The 17713-nt window shown below is 42.7% G+C and overlaps 1 protein-coding gene across 1 annotated transcript; it reads left to right on the forward strand.

Moving 5' to 3' along the window:
- The first annotated feature begins 2731 nt into the window (after positions 1-2731).
- LOC107107325 (gastricsin-like) lies at positions 2732-13195 on the forward strand. Its single transcript, XM_015407606.1, has 9 exons — positions 2732-2787; positions 4572-4722; positions 5483-5600; positions 5798-5916; positions 7889-8088; positions 9124-9246; positions 10742-10889; positions 11580-11678; positions 12958-13195. Exons 1-9 carry the CDS (start codon positions 2732-2734, stop codon positions 13111-13113), a joined length of 1170 nt encoding a protein of 389 aa, XP_015263092.1. The 3' UTR covers positions 13114-13195.
- The last annotated feature ends 4518 nt before the right edge of the window (positions 13196-17713 follow it).

Genomic DNA, 17713 nt, shown 5'->3' on the forward strand with positions numbered 1-17713 from the left:
TTTTAAATATTAAAAGCATCCTGAAGCAGAGCTTCTGCCTGAAATGTTGAAGTGTTACTGTTACAGTAATGCACAGCTTCACGCCCTGACATTTTATGCCTGGCTCTGCCTCCTGTGGCAACCATTTTGTGTTTGTGCCCACCACACTGTATCAGAAAGCCAAAGGTGCCCACAGGTTCAAAAAGGTTAGAACCTCAGTCTACATTATCTGTGGGAGATTGTCCTGCTTTTACTATCATGACTGGCTGGCCTTTTAGTGATGGGTATACTTTGCTTTGATGGTATCCCAGCTGAGCTATTCAAAGTCTTAAAAGATGATGCTGTTAAAGTGCTGCACTCAATTTGCCAGCAAATTTGTAAAATGCAACAGTGGCCACAGGATTGGAAAAGGTCAGTATACATTCCAATCCCAAAGAATGGCAATGCCAAGGAATGTTCAAACTATCACACAATTGCACTCATATCACACGCTAGCAAGGTCATGCTCAAGATCCTACAAGCTAGGCTTCAACAGTACGTGGATAGAGAACTGCCAGAAGCTCAACATCAAAAAAACTAAGATCATGGCATCCGGCCCTATCACTCCTTGGCAAATAGAAGGGGAAGTCATGAAAATAGTGACAGACTTCACGTTCCTGGGATCCCAGATCACCGCAGACTGTGACAGCAGCCATGAAATTAAAAGACGCCTGCTCCTTGGGAGGAAAGCGATGGCGAACCTAAACAGCATGATAAAAAGTAGAGACATCACCCTGCCAACAAAAGTCCGCATGGTCAAAGCAATGGTATTCCCAGTAGTCATGTATGGCTGCGAGAGTTGGACTATAAGGAAGGCCGAGCGCTGAAGAATTGATTCTTTTGAACTATGGTGCTGGAGAAGACTCTTGAGAGTCCCTTGGACTGCAAGAAGAACAAATCAGTCAATCCTCAAAGAAATCAACCCTGACTGTTCCCTGGAAGGCCAGATAATGAAAATGAAGCTCAAATACTTTGGCCACCAAATGAGAAGGGAGCACTCACTGGAGAAGAAGACCCTGATGCTGGGAAAGACTGAAGGTCAAAGAAGACAGGACGGCAAAGGATGAGATGGTTAGACAGTGTCATCGATGCAACGAACATGAAGTTGAGCAAACTTCAGAGGATGGCGGAAGGCCTGGAGGGAGCTGGTTCATGGGGTCGCAAAGAGTCGGACTCGACTGTGCGACTGAACAAATGAGATGGTTAGACAGTGTCATAGATGCAACGAACATGAAGTTGAGCAAACTTCAGAGGATGGCGGAAGACCGGAAGGCCTGGCGGGATCTAGTCCATGGGGTCGCGAAGAGTCGGACTCGACTGTGCAACTGAACAACAACAACATACTTTGCTTGAGAGAGAAGGAGACAAGAAATAGCCTGATATCATCAGCTCTCAGAAGCTAAGCAGTTTCAGTACCTGCAGAGGAAGGCAATGACAAACCACTTCTCCTTCTTACTTGCCTTGAGAGCCCCTTGCTTGCATTGCTTGATAAGTCACGACTTAATGGCACATATGTACATACTTTGCTCTTTCAGTACTATAGTGGGATTAACAGAATAGAAAAAGTGCATGCTGCTGTTGATATAGTTGCCCCTACATGGTTGTATGAGGGCAACTGATATTTTTTATGGCAGGGTCACCTTTTCTTTCTAGAATTTGGTCACGCAAAGTGTTGTACATGAGTGGCATGTCCATACCTGCTAAATATGTCTACAGTGGTTTAGGTGGTGGTGAGATGAACTACAGCCTGTGGTCAAGAAGAAGAAGAAGAGGAGGAGATTGGATTTATACCCCATCCTTCACTAAGTACTGATACAATTGCTTTGCCACAAGAACACTTGAATCCAGTCAATGTGGCACAATGGTTAGAATGTTCAGTTCAAATCCCTGAGGTTCACGAAGTGCCCTTGGGCAGGTCACTTTCCTTCAGTTTAGCTCATGTTGCAAGTCATTGTGTGGCTAAAGCTAGTGTTCATTGGTAAAAAGATGGGGTATGCATGTAATAAACAGAATAAATTGTTAATCTTTATGAGGACTTCCAAATGCTCATAGGATATGTCATGAACTTCAACCTTAAGTGCAGGAAAAAGAAGGAATATTATAGCATATGGCTGGGAGTGGTGGAACTACCCCATGATGCAATGCTCTGCACCCCTCATTATGTCTGAATGGATCCTTCCGATCCAAAGCAGAGTTTTCAAGTCAAAGAAGTCTGTTCTATAGTGATTTCCATTTGGATCGCTATGGAACAGACTTCTTGTAGTGCTGATGCTCTATTGATAAGAATTTGGACAAGGAATGTTTATAGTTCCATACTTTCCACCCATTTTGATCAAGTTCCACGTGTGGAGCTTTTCCTCCATTCTCCCTAGGGAAAACACCATAATTATTTAACATCAAGCAAGTGGAAGATAAAATGGAGCAAGTTTGTGATGTAGTTTTGGTTGTTTGAGAAAGCTGCAGGCATGAGCAGGTACCAATCCCCGGGGCCAAAAACAATGACTTCGATTTAAAAGTGTTTGCTTTTCTGATTAAATGGCTGTTCTTGAGATAAAATGTAAGCTGATATGGTTTTGAACCTTGGGTGGAGAAAACAGCATCCTCCAAGGTATATAAGAAGCATTTCTGGCCTTCCATTCCTCACCTAGTGTCTAAGACCAATCTGCAGTAACTAACCATTCACCTTAGAAACTGCACAGAGGCAAAGAGCATGATGAAGTGGCTGGTCCTTGCCCTGGTGTGTCTTCACCTCTGTGAAGGCATTGTCAAGTAAGTATGGAAGAGTGCCCTTTCTTCTTCTCTGCTGCAACAGAAAAAAAGGACAAAGGGTAACAGTTAAGAATATTCTTGACTGTTCAGCATGTATATCACTTGGTGTGTTCAGTACTATCCAGCTTTAATTTCAGCCACTGGATAATTGCTAATTTGACTAGAATTAAGTAAATAGGGCAACATGCAAATGTGCAAGATTTAAATTTTTCTGGGAGAGTGGAAATACATTGCCCTTTGGCTAGATCTCATATGCATTTTTAAAATAAAGAAATCAGTTCTATTATTTTATATTCTAGGATCCCAATCCAGTTGCAGTTAGTAATTATGTGTGCAGTCTAATACTATTCATTTTTGACTTAGAAGTAAGATACAGTGTGTTCAGTGGGGTTTACTCCCAGGGAAGTGTGCCAAGTACTGAAGCCCTGTGCCTTAATATGGATGGAAACATATAGATGCATCAGTCCCATTGTTTTCAGCAAGACTTCCAATGCAACTCTGTGCTGAATTCAATGGGATTTACTTCTGAGTAAACATGTGTAGGAGTAAGATGAGAGTCATGACTAAATTTTAGCTAGCTTGCAGACTTTGACTACAAAATATAGGTAACAGCGCTGGCCTTTCTTTTTAAACGTAAATTGAACTGGCAAGTAGAAATATAAAATGAATATAAAAATGCTCATCAAATCCCATTTTTAAAGCTGATAAAAATTGAATTCTGAACTCAGCATACATAAACAATATATATGAAATTTACAGCAAAAATACACAACATTTTATATTTGCTGCTGCTTCCAATTGTACACAAATGTTCTTTCTTTTATCTGTGTTTTCAGTGACTTACAAGATCTAGACTTGTGGTTAATTATAGGAGTATTATAAGTAGACATGAGACGATTTTTTTCCAGTGTCCCATAATTAAGAACTTGTTTTCTTGTTCTCAGTAAAGCACCATGTAGATTAATGGCCTATATATAGACCACTGCTTCATCTAATTTAACATTCTTTCTCAAAAGTTGCCAGCCAGAAGTCTTGGGAAGCTCCCTAGGAAGGCAAGATAAACACAGCCATCTCTTGTTCTTGCCAGCATGGCAGAGTTATGCTGTGAATATGGCGATTCCATTCTCAGATCCCTTACTAACAGTCAGTCATCTGTCTTCCTTCCATGCACTCTGGGAGCCCTTTCTTTCCCTTAGAGATCACAATCTAAATATTTAAATATACAAAGGAACTTGAGGACCCAAAGTCTGGATTACACATTATATTGGATCAAAAAGCTTTATAGATGCATAGAAAAAAGGTAGATTTTTAAGATCTGTAAAAGATGGCTGAGGATGGAGGAACTCTTGTTTCTGTCTGTCCTGCCCTTCCTCCAAGGAGCTCAGCGGCATACATGTTTATACCGTCCTCCATTTATGCTCACAGAAACACAGGGCAATGTTTAGGTTGACAGACTGATTAGTCCAAAGTAATTCCAATGGGTTTTGTAGCAGAGCAGGGATTTAAAACAAGATTCCCCAGTCCTAGTCCAACATTCCGAGCGGTATACTACACTGGCTCCATAAGTGCTATCCTCCGCTTTTCAATGCAGGACACCATCTGACAGTATGAAAATGACATCATACATGCTTAGAAAAGCATCAGGTTAGATGGTGCCTTGGTGGAATCAGATGTAAGTCACTATAATAGACTCACTGAAGATGATTCTTAAGAAGATGTTTCACTAAAAACTCAGCGTAGGAAGAGTTTTTGGCTTCTTACACCTAATTGTCCATCCCATACAGAGTTCCACTGAAAAGATTCAAGTCCATGCGGGAGGTCATGAAGGAGAAAGGTGTTCTTCAGGATTTCCTTGAAAAATATCACTTTGACCCAGCCAGCAAGTACTTGAACAACTTTGCCACTGGCTATGAGCCTCTTGCTAACTACATGGATGTGAGTAACAGGCTGGTGGAAGGAAACTATCCAAAACCATGAGAGGATGGGAAGAAGGGCTGTGGCTTAGTGGTAGACCCATCTGCTTTTTATGTAGAAGGTCCCAGGTTCAACACCCAGCACCTCCAGTTAAAGGGATCAGGTAGCAGGTGATGTGAAAGATCTCTACCTAAGACCCTAGAGAGCTGCTGCCGGTCTGAGTAGACAATACTGATCCTGATGGGCCAAAAGGACCGATTCGGTATAAGCTAGTTTAATGTTTTCAGATGTCTGGGATTTCAGCAACTGCTTTCAGGAATCCAAAATCAGGTCCTAAATGAAATTCAGATCTTGTCTTTATTTAGAATTATTACAAATTGGGAAATTTAAAATATAATGAGTGTAGAACTGTAGAAGAGTGTTGAAGAGATGTAAACTCATGGCAGGGGAGAGTAGTATATAACATGGAAATTTTGCAGGCACAATGGATTTAGTTACTAATACTGAGCACATATACACTTTATATTGTATATGTCAGTATAACTCAAACTCCCAAATACAGTTGCAGTATTTTCTAACTCTCCTGGCTCTTAACTATTTATTTATTTAAAATGTTTGTTATATATGGCTGTTATCTATGGTCACTGATACATTTTTGCCAAATGATGGTGGAGAGCTTTTGATTTGTTTGTGCTGAAAAATACTGAGTTGAATGGGCTTGAATATTATGGGGATGACAACATGAGGAGGCCACTGCTGACAAGAGTCCTTCTTTCTCTAGATGTCCTATTATGGCCAGATCAGCATCGGAACTCCACCCCAGAGCTTCTTGGTACTCTTTGACACTGGGTCATCCAACCTCTGGGTACCATCCACCTATTGCCAGAGTCAAGCTTGCAGTGAGTATCCTCAGCCCATGACTCCATAAGAGACCGAATACTTCATGAATGAAGATGAACTTTTCTTTGGCTTACCTTTTGCCACTGAAAAATGTATACACATGTTCAGATTTGGTGGGGGGGATATGCATACTTCATGAAAGTATTGTTATGGTTCATGAGCTCAAAAGTAACACCTTTCTTTTCCTCACTACTAGCAAATCATCCACTATTTAACCCCAGCCAGTCTTCCACTTATTCCACCAATGACCAAACCTTCTCTCTGCAATATGGAACTGGTAGTCTCACTGGGATCTTTGGCTATGACACAGTAACAGTAAGTAGTATTCTAAAAGAAGAAGACATTGTGGGTAAAGGGTTGGTTTTAGCAGAAACTGTTGCTTTCTGAACAACTAATAGTGGTTAGGAAGAAGTTCACTGTTAACCTGATGCAATGTGTTGCAATCACATAGGTAACCATGAACTAAAATTATCTTGGCTATATACAAAGCTGCAGAAGTAGAAAGCTGTGAGTTGTATAAAAGGACTATGAGATTTATTACAGACAATGTGAATCATGTTTTTAAAAATATTTATTTTAAAATCTTTCCCAGTAAAATGTTCAGTTGGCTTCCATGGACAGCTTTCTATGGATGTTACTAAAGAACAGTAGCACCACCAAGAAAATTTCCTCAGTTTTACTAAAGTCATCTGTAGGGATGGGCACAAACTGGGAAAATGTGGTTCGTGACAGTTTGTGGTTCGTGGCATGCCCAGTTTGTGAGCCACAAACTGTCATGAACCTTTCGGGGCTAAACAAACTGGTTCAGTTTGTGGCATGGTAGAACTGCCCCACAGCATGCTAGAGACACCACACTTTCAGGGAATCTCCAGCTGACGCTCCTCTACCTGACCTCCAAGTTTGGTTAGGATTGGATTTACAGGGTCAGAGTTACAGTCCCACAAAGAAGGTGCCATCATCCTCCATAGTTTTCAATGGAGGAAAAAACCCAGCAAAAAAGCAAGGGCAATAAAAGCCCAGCAGAAGAGAATCAAAGTCCCTGAGAATCTCTGCAGAAGACACTGAAGGCGGCGGCGGGGGGGGGCATTTTTGGAAACCCAGCAGAACCAGTGCTACTGTGACAGTGCAATTCCAATAGGACTAAGGTCAAGCCAGAGAATCTCTGCAGTAGTGGCTGAATGCTCAGCGGAACCCAGTGCCACTGACATTGCAAACTTAAAAGGACTGATCTCAAAGCACAGAGTTGCAGCAAATCCAATCAAGGGTGCAAACTCTATGCAAGAAAATGGGAAGGGAACACAAAGGAATACCAGCAAAGGTGGGGGGGGGATCCTCTTGAAACTGACAAGACTGGTTTGAAACTGACAAGAGTGTTTCCAAGACTGGAGAATTCCAGCCCCTCTGTTGCTTTGAAGTTTGGTAAACATTTTTTTGAGCCCAGACAGTCTGTCTGGAAATGTATTCCATTCACCAATGGGCAGGAACCTCCACACACTTGAAAGTTCATAGAAAGCTCGTGCCAGTTGACCTGCCATGAACTTCAGTTCACAAACCATGAACTACCCAATATTTGTCACAAAGTTTAGTTCATGAGCTGATTTGTGCCCATCCTTAGTCATTTGAGAACTCTCAGCTAAAGCGCTGTATCTCTGAAAATCAAATTGCTTTTGTAAAGAAAATGGATTTGGGGAATACTGAGTGACATAATGACTAAAGGCCAAATATGTCCACTGGACAATGAGATTCATGTGTGCTGATCCTCAACATTTGCATAGCCATGTTAGCACTCAGATTGACAGGGAAGTAGTCAAAGCAGTGTTTTCTGCCAGATAGGTCTGTTTTGGAATGTTGTACATTGGGTTAACCTAGATGAATCATCCTGAGACTTGACAACCATTTTATCCTCACCACTCCCCTCTGCTTACCAGTTCCACGACACATAATTTGCACAATGTCATTATACTGCATCTATTATCTCTTTCATAGTGCTCCATATTCTCAGTTGTACCAAAAGTTGATTGATTGTGAATGCTGGAAAACAGAGCTGGAAATCATGGTGTTCCAGTGCAGTGATCATTATGCACCATTCAAAATATTAATTAACTGATCAGAAGATTATTTTTTTAACATGATAACACAACACAGCTAATTGCTGCCTGTATTTCTGAAATTTGGTTAGGCTGTCAATATGATCCACTGATACCCTGCTCCACTCTCCTGGCAAATTGTGCTTTTAGTCACGTGCTTTTCTTACTTACTTGAGATTATTCTTTCTGTCCTCTTCTAGATCCAGGGCATTTCCATCACCAACCAGCAATTTGGCCTGAGTGAGACTGAGCCTGGCACTAATTTTGTTTATGCCCAGTTTGATGGCATCCTGGGTCTTGCTTACCCCGCCATTTCTGCTGGTGGTGCTACCACTGTAGTTCAGGGGCTGCTGCAGGAGAACCTTCTGAATTCCCCAGTTTTCAGCTTCTATCTGAGTGGGTAAGGATGGAGACTTTTTTTTTCAATTTTGGCATTTGCTTAGCTTCAATCTGTCCTTATATATCATATTATAGATTTCTCAGGTCTCTTTTTACCCATATAAAGTTGAATAACACAAGAAGTCAAAATAAACAGCACGTTCGGAGGCACTTAAAAGATTATCTGATTTTTAAAAATTCAGCATAGACCCTACTTCATCATACATATGTAGCAAGAGGCCAGTCTCTTATTTTATTGCTATTGTTTGAACATTGAGATTTACTTCATTTACATTTCACTGAAGATAAAGTTACAAGGAGTTATTAACTCTGATCTTTGACATAATCTCATTCTTTTCCGTATGACAGTGGCCAATCAGCTTCTTTCTAAAATGGTAGAGGAGGGTTCTTTCTATGCTAGAATTCCCAAGTTCAACAAAAATTCTCAGGACAAGAAAAAATGATACCCCCCCCAAATATGGTGTGAGACATCTGAAATTGTACTATTGAGAATAGGAGATGGTTAATATACTTTGGTGCCCCTTTATGTAAAAAACACCTTGCATGTGAAAAGCTAGCATGCTAGGGAGATGGCTGGACTACCACTCTTCGCCCTGACCTTCTATGTCTTGCATGTGTAGGGAGATTTTTTTGCATGGAGGCACAAGGAAAAAGAAAATCACTGAAGGTTTATGTCTTTGTTTCTTTCTTTTCTGAGAAAACTTGAGTTCATAAAAATCATAAACACAAGCCATTGATCAGCAAAAATCTGACACTCAGCTTGTCAGAACTAAGAGGGCGAAGAACGTTGCAGATATGTGAATTTTATTCTCAGTTCAGGGCTCCTTATCTGTTATTTTTACCTGTTGATTTTCACAGTCCATATACTTGCATTGTTATAGATGTTTGGCTTCGGAACATCAGTACATCTACTGATAGAGCTGAGCCCACCACCTGCTTAAGAATCTTTGTCACTGTCTTGATTTTGTGTTGTCCTGAGACTTCCATGTGAACTATAATGTGAACTGCCTTTTCTGTTATGTATTTGTGATGCTAGGCAAGAGAGCACCCAGAATGGTGGTGAACTTGTTTTGGGAGGAGTTGACTCCAACCTCTACTCTGGTGAAATTGTCTGGACTCCAGTCACCCAAGAAGCTTACTGGCAAATTGGAATTCAAAGGTAAAAGTATTCTAATTGTGTACAAGGACAGAGGAACATTTACATTTTAGGAAAGTAGGGAGGCTGTACCAGCCAATTTCCCACTTCCAGTTCATACCCCCTCTAGCCAGTTTGGTATAGTGGTTAAGTGCGCAGACCAGAGGTCATTTCGGGGGGAATCGCGGGGATCGCAGTTCCCTCAGGTGAGGTACGGGGGGCGGGGCACATGACGAAGCCCCGCTCCCTGCTTCTGGCCACCCCGCTTCCGGCCCTCATTCAGCCAGGAGGAGGCAGGAGAAGAGGGAGGGTAAGTTGCTTCCTCCCTGCCTCTCCCCACCTCTGCCTGCCTGGGGCCAGGGAGGGCCTTTGCGGGGCTTCCTTGCACTCCCGCTGGTCTTGCAGGTCCACCGCCGGGCCCCTCATGGGGCTCGGCAGTGGAGCTGCAAGGCCAGCAGCGCCCGGGACCGTTGGGGGCGGGGTGTGTGGCCTTATGACACACTTCCGGTGATGTCAGGGGGTGTGGCCTCATGACACACTTCCGGTGATTTTAGGGGTGTGGCATATGCTAATGAGTTATGCTAATGAGTTCCCCTAGCTCTTTTTCTAGGAAACTACCCCTGGCACAGACTCTAATCTGGGAGAACCGAGTTTGATTCCCCACTCCTCCACTTGCACCTGCTGGATGTCCTTGGGCAAGCCGTAGTTCTGATAAGAGCTGTTCTTGAAAAAGAGCAGTTTTTGTCAGAGCTCCTTCAGCCCCACCTACCTCACAGGGTGTCTGTTGTCGGGAGGGGAAGGGAAAGGAGTTTGTAAGCCACTCAGACTCCTTTGGGTAGTGAAGGGCGGGGTGTAAATCCAATCTCTTCTTCTCTTCTTCTACTTTGCCCCTAGTGCTGTTCCTGAGGGTCCATCCCCCCCCCAAAAAAAAACTGTTGAGGAAGTTCAGTGGACTGTAGAAGGATGGAGGAATTGGCAGATATTGCTGGTCCCTCTTCCAAAACATAAATGCCTTTAAGTTTTCAGAACTGTTTGTTTAGATACAGGCTAGTATCTACTAGGAGCTAACAGCCTGTTCAGAACTCAGTGCAAGTTTAGTGGCTGAGCATTATGGATGTTAGATTCTTTGGATCTATTTCTCCTGGATCAGTTCCAGCCCCACATAGCAGCTCAGTTTGGATACTGTGGAAGAAGATCCAAAGAACATGCTCTTTGCTTACACAGCTCCTCTAAGAATAATATTTAAATTACATATAAACAAGTGTAATTTAATTTATTTTTGGCTTTGGGAAAGCAATGTGACTCGTATAGCCCAAGTACAAAAACGTATGAGAATAATCCTGCTTTCTTTTGGAAGTAATCATTTTAAATTAAGGAGAAAACTTGACTATTCTGGTGATCCCATGAAAACCTCAAATTCAAGCAAGCATGTCATCTTGGGTGACCCACCCTCATCTTATCCTCTAACAAGAATGTTTATGTGGGTTGCTAACCCTTCTTAATATTTTTCCCCCTATAGCTTCTATATTGGTAATCAGATCTCTGACTGGTGCAGCCAGGGATGCCAGGCAATTGTAGACACCGGAACATCCCTCCTCACTGCTCCACAACAGGTCTTTGGAGAACTGATGCAGTACATTGGAGCTCAGCAAGATAGCAATGGACAGGTAGGGGAAAAGCAGCTGTGCTTAGGGAAGGTGGGAACTCTACATCTGTAAGATGAGAGCACTAAATATCAATGTCCACGAAACTTAGCATATTTGTATAATTTGAGTCCCCATTTGGTTGTATATTCTAGTGCACAAAGGCTCCTGGCAATTCATTTCTCTTATGGGGAGGTGGACTATTATCCAGTGGGCAGAGAACCTTCCTGCCCCTAGCTCGCACCTTGGCTTTGCATAAGTCACAGAACATCGCCACTCCAACTTCTGTTGTTAGGAAAAGGTGCACTTAAACTCAGAAAGATTATAAAGCCTTTTTCCGATGTTGCATTTGCAGATATACAGCGATGCTTACCAAGAGCATATGGTATCTGTAATCCTTCTGATATGGGAGGTCGCCATTCTGTCTGAACAGAGCACTGTACATATGTTCAGATTCAGTACATGCTACACGAAACCTATTTTTTAAAGGGTTTTGTGTAGTGTGTACCGAACCTGAAAATATATATGGTGCCCTATTCAGATAAAATGGCAAGTGAATGTATTGGGAGCATTATGAGTACTGCATGCTCCTGTTGTTGGGATTCTTAGTGTGTGTGGTTATAACAGCTGGTAAAAAGCGTAAAGATGTATGGAGTTCAACAGTGGTTGAAATAAACTGTATCTTTTTTTCTTGTCTTACTACTTCTCCCACAGTACGTGGTCAGCTGCAGCAACATTCAGAGCATGCCCACCATCACTTTTGTCATCAGTGGGAATAGTTTCCCTCTGAGTCCTTCTGCCTACATCCTTGAGGTATGTGATTCCATAAAACAACTCTGACCCAGCTAATCCCAGGTCACATACAGCTTGGCTTGGTGGAACCTTTGTTTATTGTTTTATTGCTCTGCCTTAAGGGCTAATTGCCCAATCCATGATCTTTTTATTTATTATATTTAATTGGATTACTAGCCTGCCCTCCCCTGTGCAGCAAGGCTCAGGGTGGGTTACAACAACAAATATATACAACTAATTTAAAACAATTAAAACATAATTACACATATTAAAACCTATACAAAACATCAGATAATACAACTCCAGATGACGGTCAGGTATAGATTAGTAAGTACTCCAAAAAAACTATCTGTATGTGTGCCCAAAGATTAAACCAAATACTGGGCAGGAGGGCAAAAAGCCACAAACAGTAACACAAAATAAATGGTGCAAAGCAGGGAAGGGGAGGCCAGTGTAGTTTGACGTCCACCACCTCAACCATAAACCTGTCTGAACATCTCCATTTTACAGGCCCTGTAGAATTGCAACAGATCCTTTGGGCTGGGGACCACCAGCAGATGCTGACCTATAGAGCGTAAATCTCTTTGAGGGACATACAGGGAGAGACGTATAGCATAAATGTTCATGCTATACTTTATAGATAATGGAATACATGGTTTTTCCTATATGACATGCAAGGCAAAAATGTGATGCAGCAAGCAGTCCTTACTCTTTTTTTTTGGGGGGGGGGGAATAGCAATTCTTATGCATTCCTCCGGAAGGCAGCAAGGGGAATACTTCTAGAGAGGTGGAATAGACACAGTGTCAACAGTGGACATCATGAATGCGCCATTGATGTTGATCAGTTGTTTGGAGGCTCCATCTCATAACCACAAATCGAAGTGTTTGTACAGGGCATGTAGAACTGTACCATGCAAAATCTGCTGGTACAGATGCATTATAAGGTACACCATGGTTGTTTTTTTTTAACCCAAAATGCTGACATTTAAAAACAGTATTAAGATACCGTTATCTCATAAAGTTTAAATATTAAAATCTATTGTTCCAAGTTCGTTCATGACTCTGGAGTGCCATATTCATTCCATGGAGATATTTTCAGAGGGCAGCCATGTTGGTCTGCAGTAGAACAGCTAGATTTGATTCCAGTAGCGTCTTCGAGACCAACAAGATTTGGGGGGTATAAGATTTTGAGAGTCAAACCATATCTACCAAAGGGTGCTACTGGACTCGAATCTGGATATGCATCCCACTGCTTTGATGAGGACTTCCAAGCCAAACTCTGTGTTTTTTTCCTTTTCAGAACAATGGTGGTTATTGCAGTGTTGGCATCATGCCCACTTACCTGCCATCCCAGAATGGGCAACCTTTGTGGATCCTTGGTGATGTCTTCCTCAGGTCCTACTACTCCGTTTATGATGTGGGCAACAACCAGGTTGGCTTCGCAGCAGCAGCATAAGCACATCCAACCATCCTCTTCATTCCAGGCTGCTTCTGGTTTCTTCCACAATTATTCTTCATGCCACTACACACAAAGTACACTGGCCTCCCTTTTTAAGGACCTGACTGCTTTTTTCCTGCAATGCCTGAAACCTTTCCTGTTAAAAATCACTGACTGGTTCTCTTCTAAAGTAACTGCAAGCAAATAAAGTTATTACACTAACAGCAATTACTCATTTTATTTATGTTATTTATAGTTCACCTTTCTCACAGGGACCCAAAGTGGATTACACATAGTGAGTCAGTACAATTTACAAAATGGGACATTCAATAACCACTACATTAGGAATTTAGAAGTCTGGAACCACCAGAAAGAACTGAAACACAGCCTATGAATTAACCTGACACATGAAGTGGTACAGAGATGACATAATAGGATCCTATTTACATTAAGTGATACACAGCAGTATAGACCACAGTCCCAATAATTTATTCAGGTAAGAACGTGAACCATTTTGTACACTGCAACCTATTACCTGTGCAAAAAAGCCATTTTGAATAGTTCAGTTTTATGTAGTTTGAGGAAAGCCTGGAGGGTTGGAGCCTTTCCTGACTTCCTCAGGCAGGAACCACAATGAAAAAAGCACACACATACAAGCCGTTCTCGATTTTTAATTAGAATTATGTTGAATCAGGGCTACATGGACTTTTTTGCCTTGGGAGAAAATTGCTTAAGACTGTTTAGAAGAGAAATGCGAAATTGCAAGTTTTTCCTTAAAGGGCAAAAATTCATTATATTTAATGTTTTAGATCCCCAACCATTCCTAGGGTTCAGGAAGGGGTACAACATCTCCTTTATATGATTAATCCTCAAAATTGCCGGTGAACTATGTTCTTCTGAGAGACTAGCCTAAGACCACACAGTGAATTTCACAATAGAATGGATATTTCAATCTGGATTGTCTTTGAAGATTCCAGGATGGAGGGATTAATATGACCATGGTATAACTACTGAGATATACATTTTTGTATGTTATTGAAGTCCAACACAGATCTTAGACATTTCCTTTAAAACCAAGGGAACAAACGTTTACCAGTGTAAAAGGTAAAGGTAAAGGTTCCCCTTGCTCGAAAGCCAGTCGAATCCGACTCTAGGGTTGCGGTGCTCATCTTCGTTTCAAAGCCGAAGAGCCAGTGCTGTCCGAAGATGTTTCCGTGGTCATGTGGCCAGCATGACTAAACACCAAGGCGCACGGAATGCTGTTACCTTCCCACCGAAGTGGTACCTGTTTATCTACTTGCAATTTCTTGCTTTCGAACTGCTAGGTTGGCAGGAGCTGGAACTAGAGATGGGAGCTCACTCCATCATGCGGCACCCGGGTCTCGAACTGCTGAACTACTGACCTTCCACAGCCTGCAGTTCAGCGTCTTAACCACTTGAGCCACCGCAGCTCCTTCTTAATAAAATGCATTTGTTCAATGCATCTTATGCCTGCAGGCTAAGCGGACTAGAAACAGGCCACAGGGAGGCATGATGGGTTGTGCAGGCATCTTTATATTATACCTCAGATAAATCTCCAAGGTATCCAGTTTGGGGGTTGGGTACAGCAGAAACCTTCCACTAGTGGAAGGGGGAGAGTTTCACCAACTACCCTGCCTACAGCAGACCTCTGACTTCTCCTTTATGGTGCTGGTGGAGTCCCTTGTCCCCTAAGACATTCACAGGGCATTTTGGGCTGCAGGAGGAGAGGGAAGGTGATAAAGTCATGCTCCACTAATAGAATTCTCCTCCATCAGTGGAGATTTTCCTTGGGTTCCAAGCCTTGGTTTGGAATTGTCACAAAATCATGGTGCTATTTCATATATTACTTTAGGTTTAAGAGTACCTCACAACCCTCTGGAAAGTAGAGGCAGGGCTCCTATATCATTTGTGCGGAAGGAGCTGAGGTACAGGTGGATTAACAGGAGTTCTGCACATTATCATGAAGATGCCACTTGAATTGCCCTTCACATGATGACTTCTTCATTGCCACGCATGTACTGTACAGCACATATTTTTTTCCCCACATTGTCACATTAGCACCAGCTGTGATAAAATGTATAACTCCAGGCTGCTTCTGTAACCCTTAGCTAGTAATGGAATGAGCCAGGAGGGGGTGGAGCCTCTAGATGCAAAAGGGTGCAGCATGTGTGGAAAGCAGAGGAGGGAAGCAAGAGTGCCCTCTGGGGAGCTTAAACCTGGATCATAAGCTCTTAACACCGAGAAGAATTTCACCATTATTGTACCATCATGGAATAAAGCAGTACAGGGACGGCTGTTCCAGATAGCCTTTCCCTTCCGGTAAGGAGCTGTCTCTGAAGCGGTGTGTCATTTCAAACTGCACCCCTTTTTTTTCCCCCCCCCCCCCCCCCCGCACCTGACAGGGTTTTTAAAAAAAAAACATTCTATTGGGAGAGCTATGGCGCTGAAGCAGGACTACAGACCAGTGCCATAGCAACCCCACTGCGACGCCTTAGCAACCCCATTGAGATGCCTGGACTTCATTTAGATACATTGACATTCACTACTGCTGGCACCTGGAAACAAGGAGCTCACTGGATACAGAGTTCAAGCACGGGGCGGAGGGGGGGGGATCAGACAGTTTTGAAACACAGGAAGTTTTCCTTAACTCCGACAAACCATGGAGTGTGTGTGCTTGTGTGTGTATGCCTGAGTCTACACTTCCTCTCGAGCAAACTTTTAAAAAATCAACCTAACATCTGTCTCACCATTCACTTAAGCCCCTGATCTCCCGCTTAAACAAGCTGTACAATCAGGTACTTGTTTCCAGGGGACAGCAGTAGTGAATGTCAGTGTATTTAAATGGAGTCCAGGCATTTCAATGGGGTCGCTATGGTGCTGATTTGTAGTCCTGCTGCAGCGCCATAGCATTCCCAATAGAACATTTAAAAAAAGGACGATCGCGTGCGGGGAGAAAAAGGGCGTGAAAAGAACTGCCATTGCAGGAAGCACTACATCGGGCATTACACAGCACCCCATAGCGCTTCAGAAGTGGTAGAAAGGATTGAAGACTGGAGGAAAGCAGTTTGAGTCAAAAAGACTTCAGGCACGCTTCCCGAATGGGACAGAAGAGTGTTTGTCTGAACAGGTAAATATATTTCGCCAGGGACCAGTTACTAAAACAGGTCTGTCTAAAATGACAGAAAAAACCCATTAGTGTCCAGTTCCTGAAACGGTATACTTAGGCTGTCTGAAATTGGTCCTTGTTTAAGGGTTGAGTTCATTTGGGACCCTCATCTTAGAACCTGGTGTACAGAAGGTTCAGCTGGAGACTTCTTGGGCCACCAACAAGAGGAAAGAGATGGACTTTGGGGGTGGCAAGCTGTGAAGGAGGAAAAAGTTAACTGTTTGGACTTTAAAAGATCACTGTTCTGTTGTGTTATTAAGATCTGTGTTTTTGTTACGCGATATAATGCTCAGTGAAAAGTAAAATTATTTAATTCTCCTTGAATTATTAAAAGATTCTTTACAAGTTCTGCCCCACAGAATCCACAGAGGTTACACTTCCAGATGGTGATTTTTCCTCAGGTGGAACGCAGCATGCTGCCACTTTTCTGGGAGGGGGATTACACTTGATATCATGTTCTTTCTGAGCACAATACATGGGACTTCTAGGGCTTTCCCCTTTAAGGTATCTCAGAAGTGAAGTAGTGGTGGTGGTGGTGGTGGTGGTGCTACCAGGCTTCAGGGAGGCAACAAAATTCTCCTGTTCAGCACTCCTGTGCCAACCCTAATGAAGGGGTGGGGGGAGGGGGAGCAGGGCAGCAGCCAGCAGCATAGGGACAGGGTGTATGGGTGCCATCCCTGCTCATCTCCACCCTGCTTGCTGCTCCTTCCAGAGCAATGGGGGCTTTCCCCGTCCCCTTGTTGAAACAGTTCTGGTGTGGAAACATTCCACTTTACAATCTCTGCTGTCTGTTAGGGCCTTGTTGGCAGATGAAATGATTTCAAGTTTTCGTCATTATTTCTTAACTATACATTAATTGTATTTTAAAATGTTTTATGAGGTTGTAAATCGCCCAGAGCCTGCTTGCAGGGTGGGCGATTCATAAGTCCAATGAAATAAATAAAATAAGTGGCATCCAAATGACATTATCACTAAGAACAGAGGTATACCTTCATAGTGTATGTTGTCTCTCATGATTCTCAGTACATTTAAAACAGGATTCTTAAAATGCTGAAAACAGTTTGGGCTCTAGAATGGGGGGAAATGTCTGTGCATGCATATCCCAGCAGAATCCTGGCTAAGTAAATACCTTTCCTAAATTATATTTTTCCAATTAAAAAGTGTATGTATGTATGGGGGGGGGGTAGAGTTGCCAGCTCTGGGTTGGGAGATACCTGGAGATTTTGGGGGTGGAGCTTGAGGAGGGCAGGGTTTGGGGAGGGACTTCAATGGGGTATAATGCCATAGAGTCCACCTTCCAAAGCGGCCATTTTCTCCAGGTGAACTGATCTCTGTTGCCTGGAGATCAGGTGTAATAGTTGGATATTTCCAGCCACCACCTGGAGGCGCGCAATCCGAACTGAGGTTTCAGGTAAATAAATGGCAGCACCC

The sequence above is a fragment of the Gekko japonicus genome, unplaced genomic scaffold, assembly GCF_001447785.1.
Source record: "Gekko japonicus isolate JY-2015 unplaced genomic scaffold, Gekko_japonicus_V1.1 scaffold1348, whole genome shotgun sequence".
NCBI lineage: Eukaryota > Metazoa > Chordata > Lepidosauria > Squamata > Gekkonidae > Gekko > Gekko japonicus.

Excerpts from the sequence above, each read along its gene's own strand:
- LOC107107325 (XM_015407606.1), top strand. The coding sequence starts at position 2,732 with ATGAAGTGGCTGGTCCTTGCCCTGGTGTGTCTTCACCTCTGTGAAGGC. Across the intron at positions 4,723-5,482 it reads CTCTTGCTAACTACATGGAT|ATGTCCTATTATGGCCAGAT; the intron begins GTGAGTAACAGG and ends TTCTTTCTCTAG. Across the intron at positions 9,247-10,741 it reads TGGCAAATTGGAATTCAAAG|CTTCTATATTGGTAATCAGA; the intron begins GTAAAAGTATTC and ends TTCCCCCTATAG.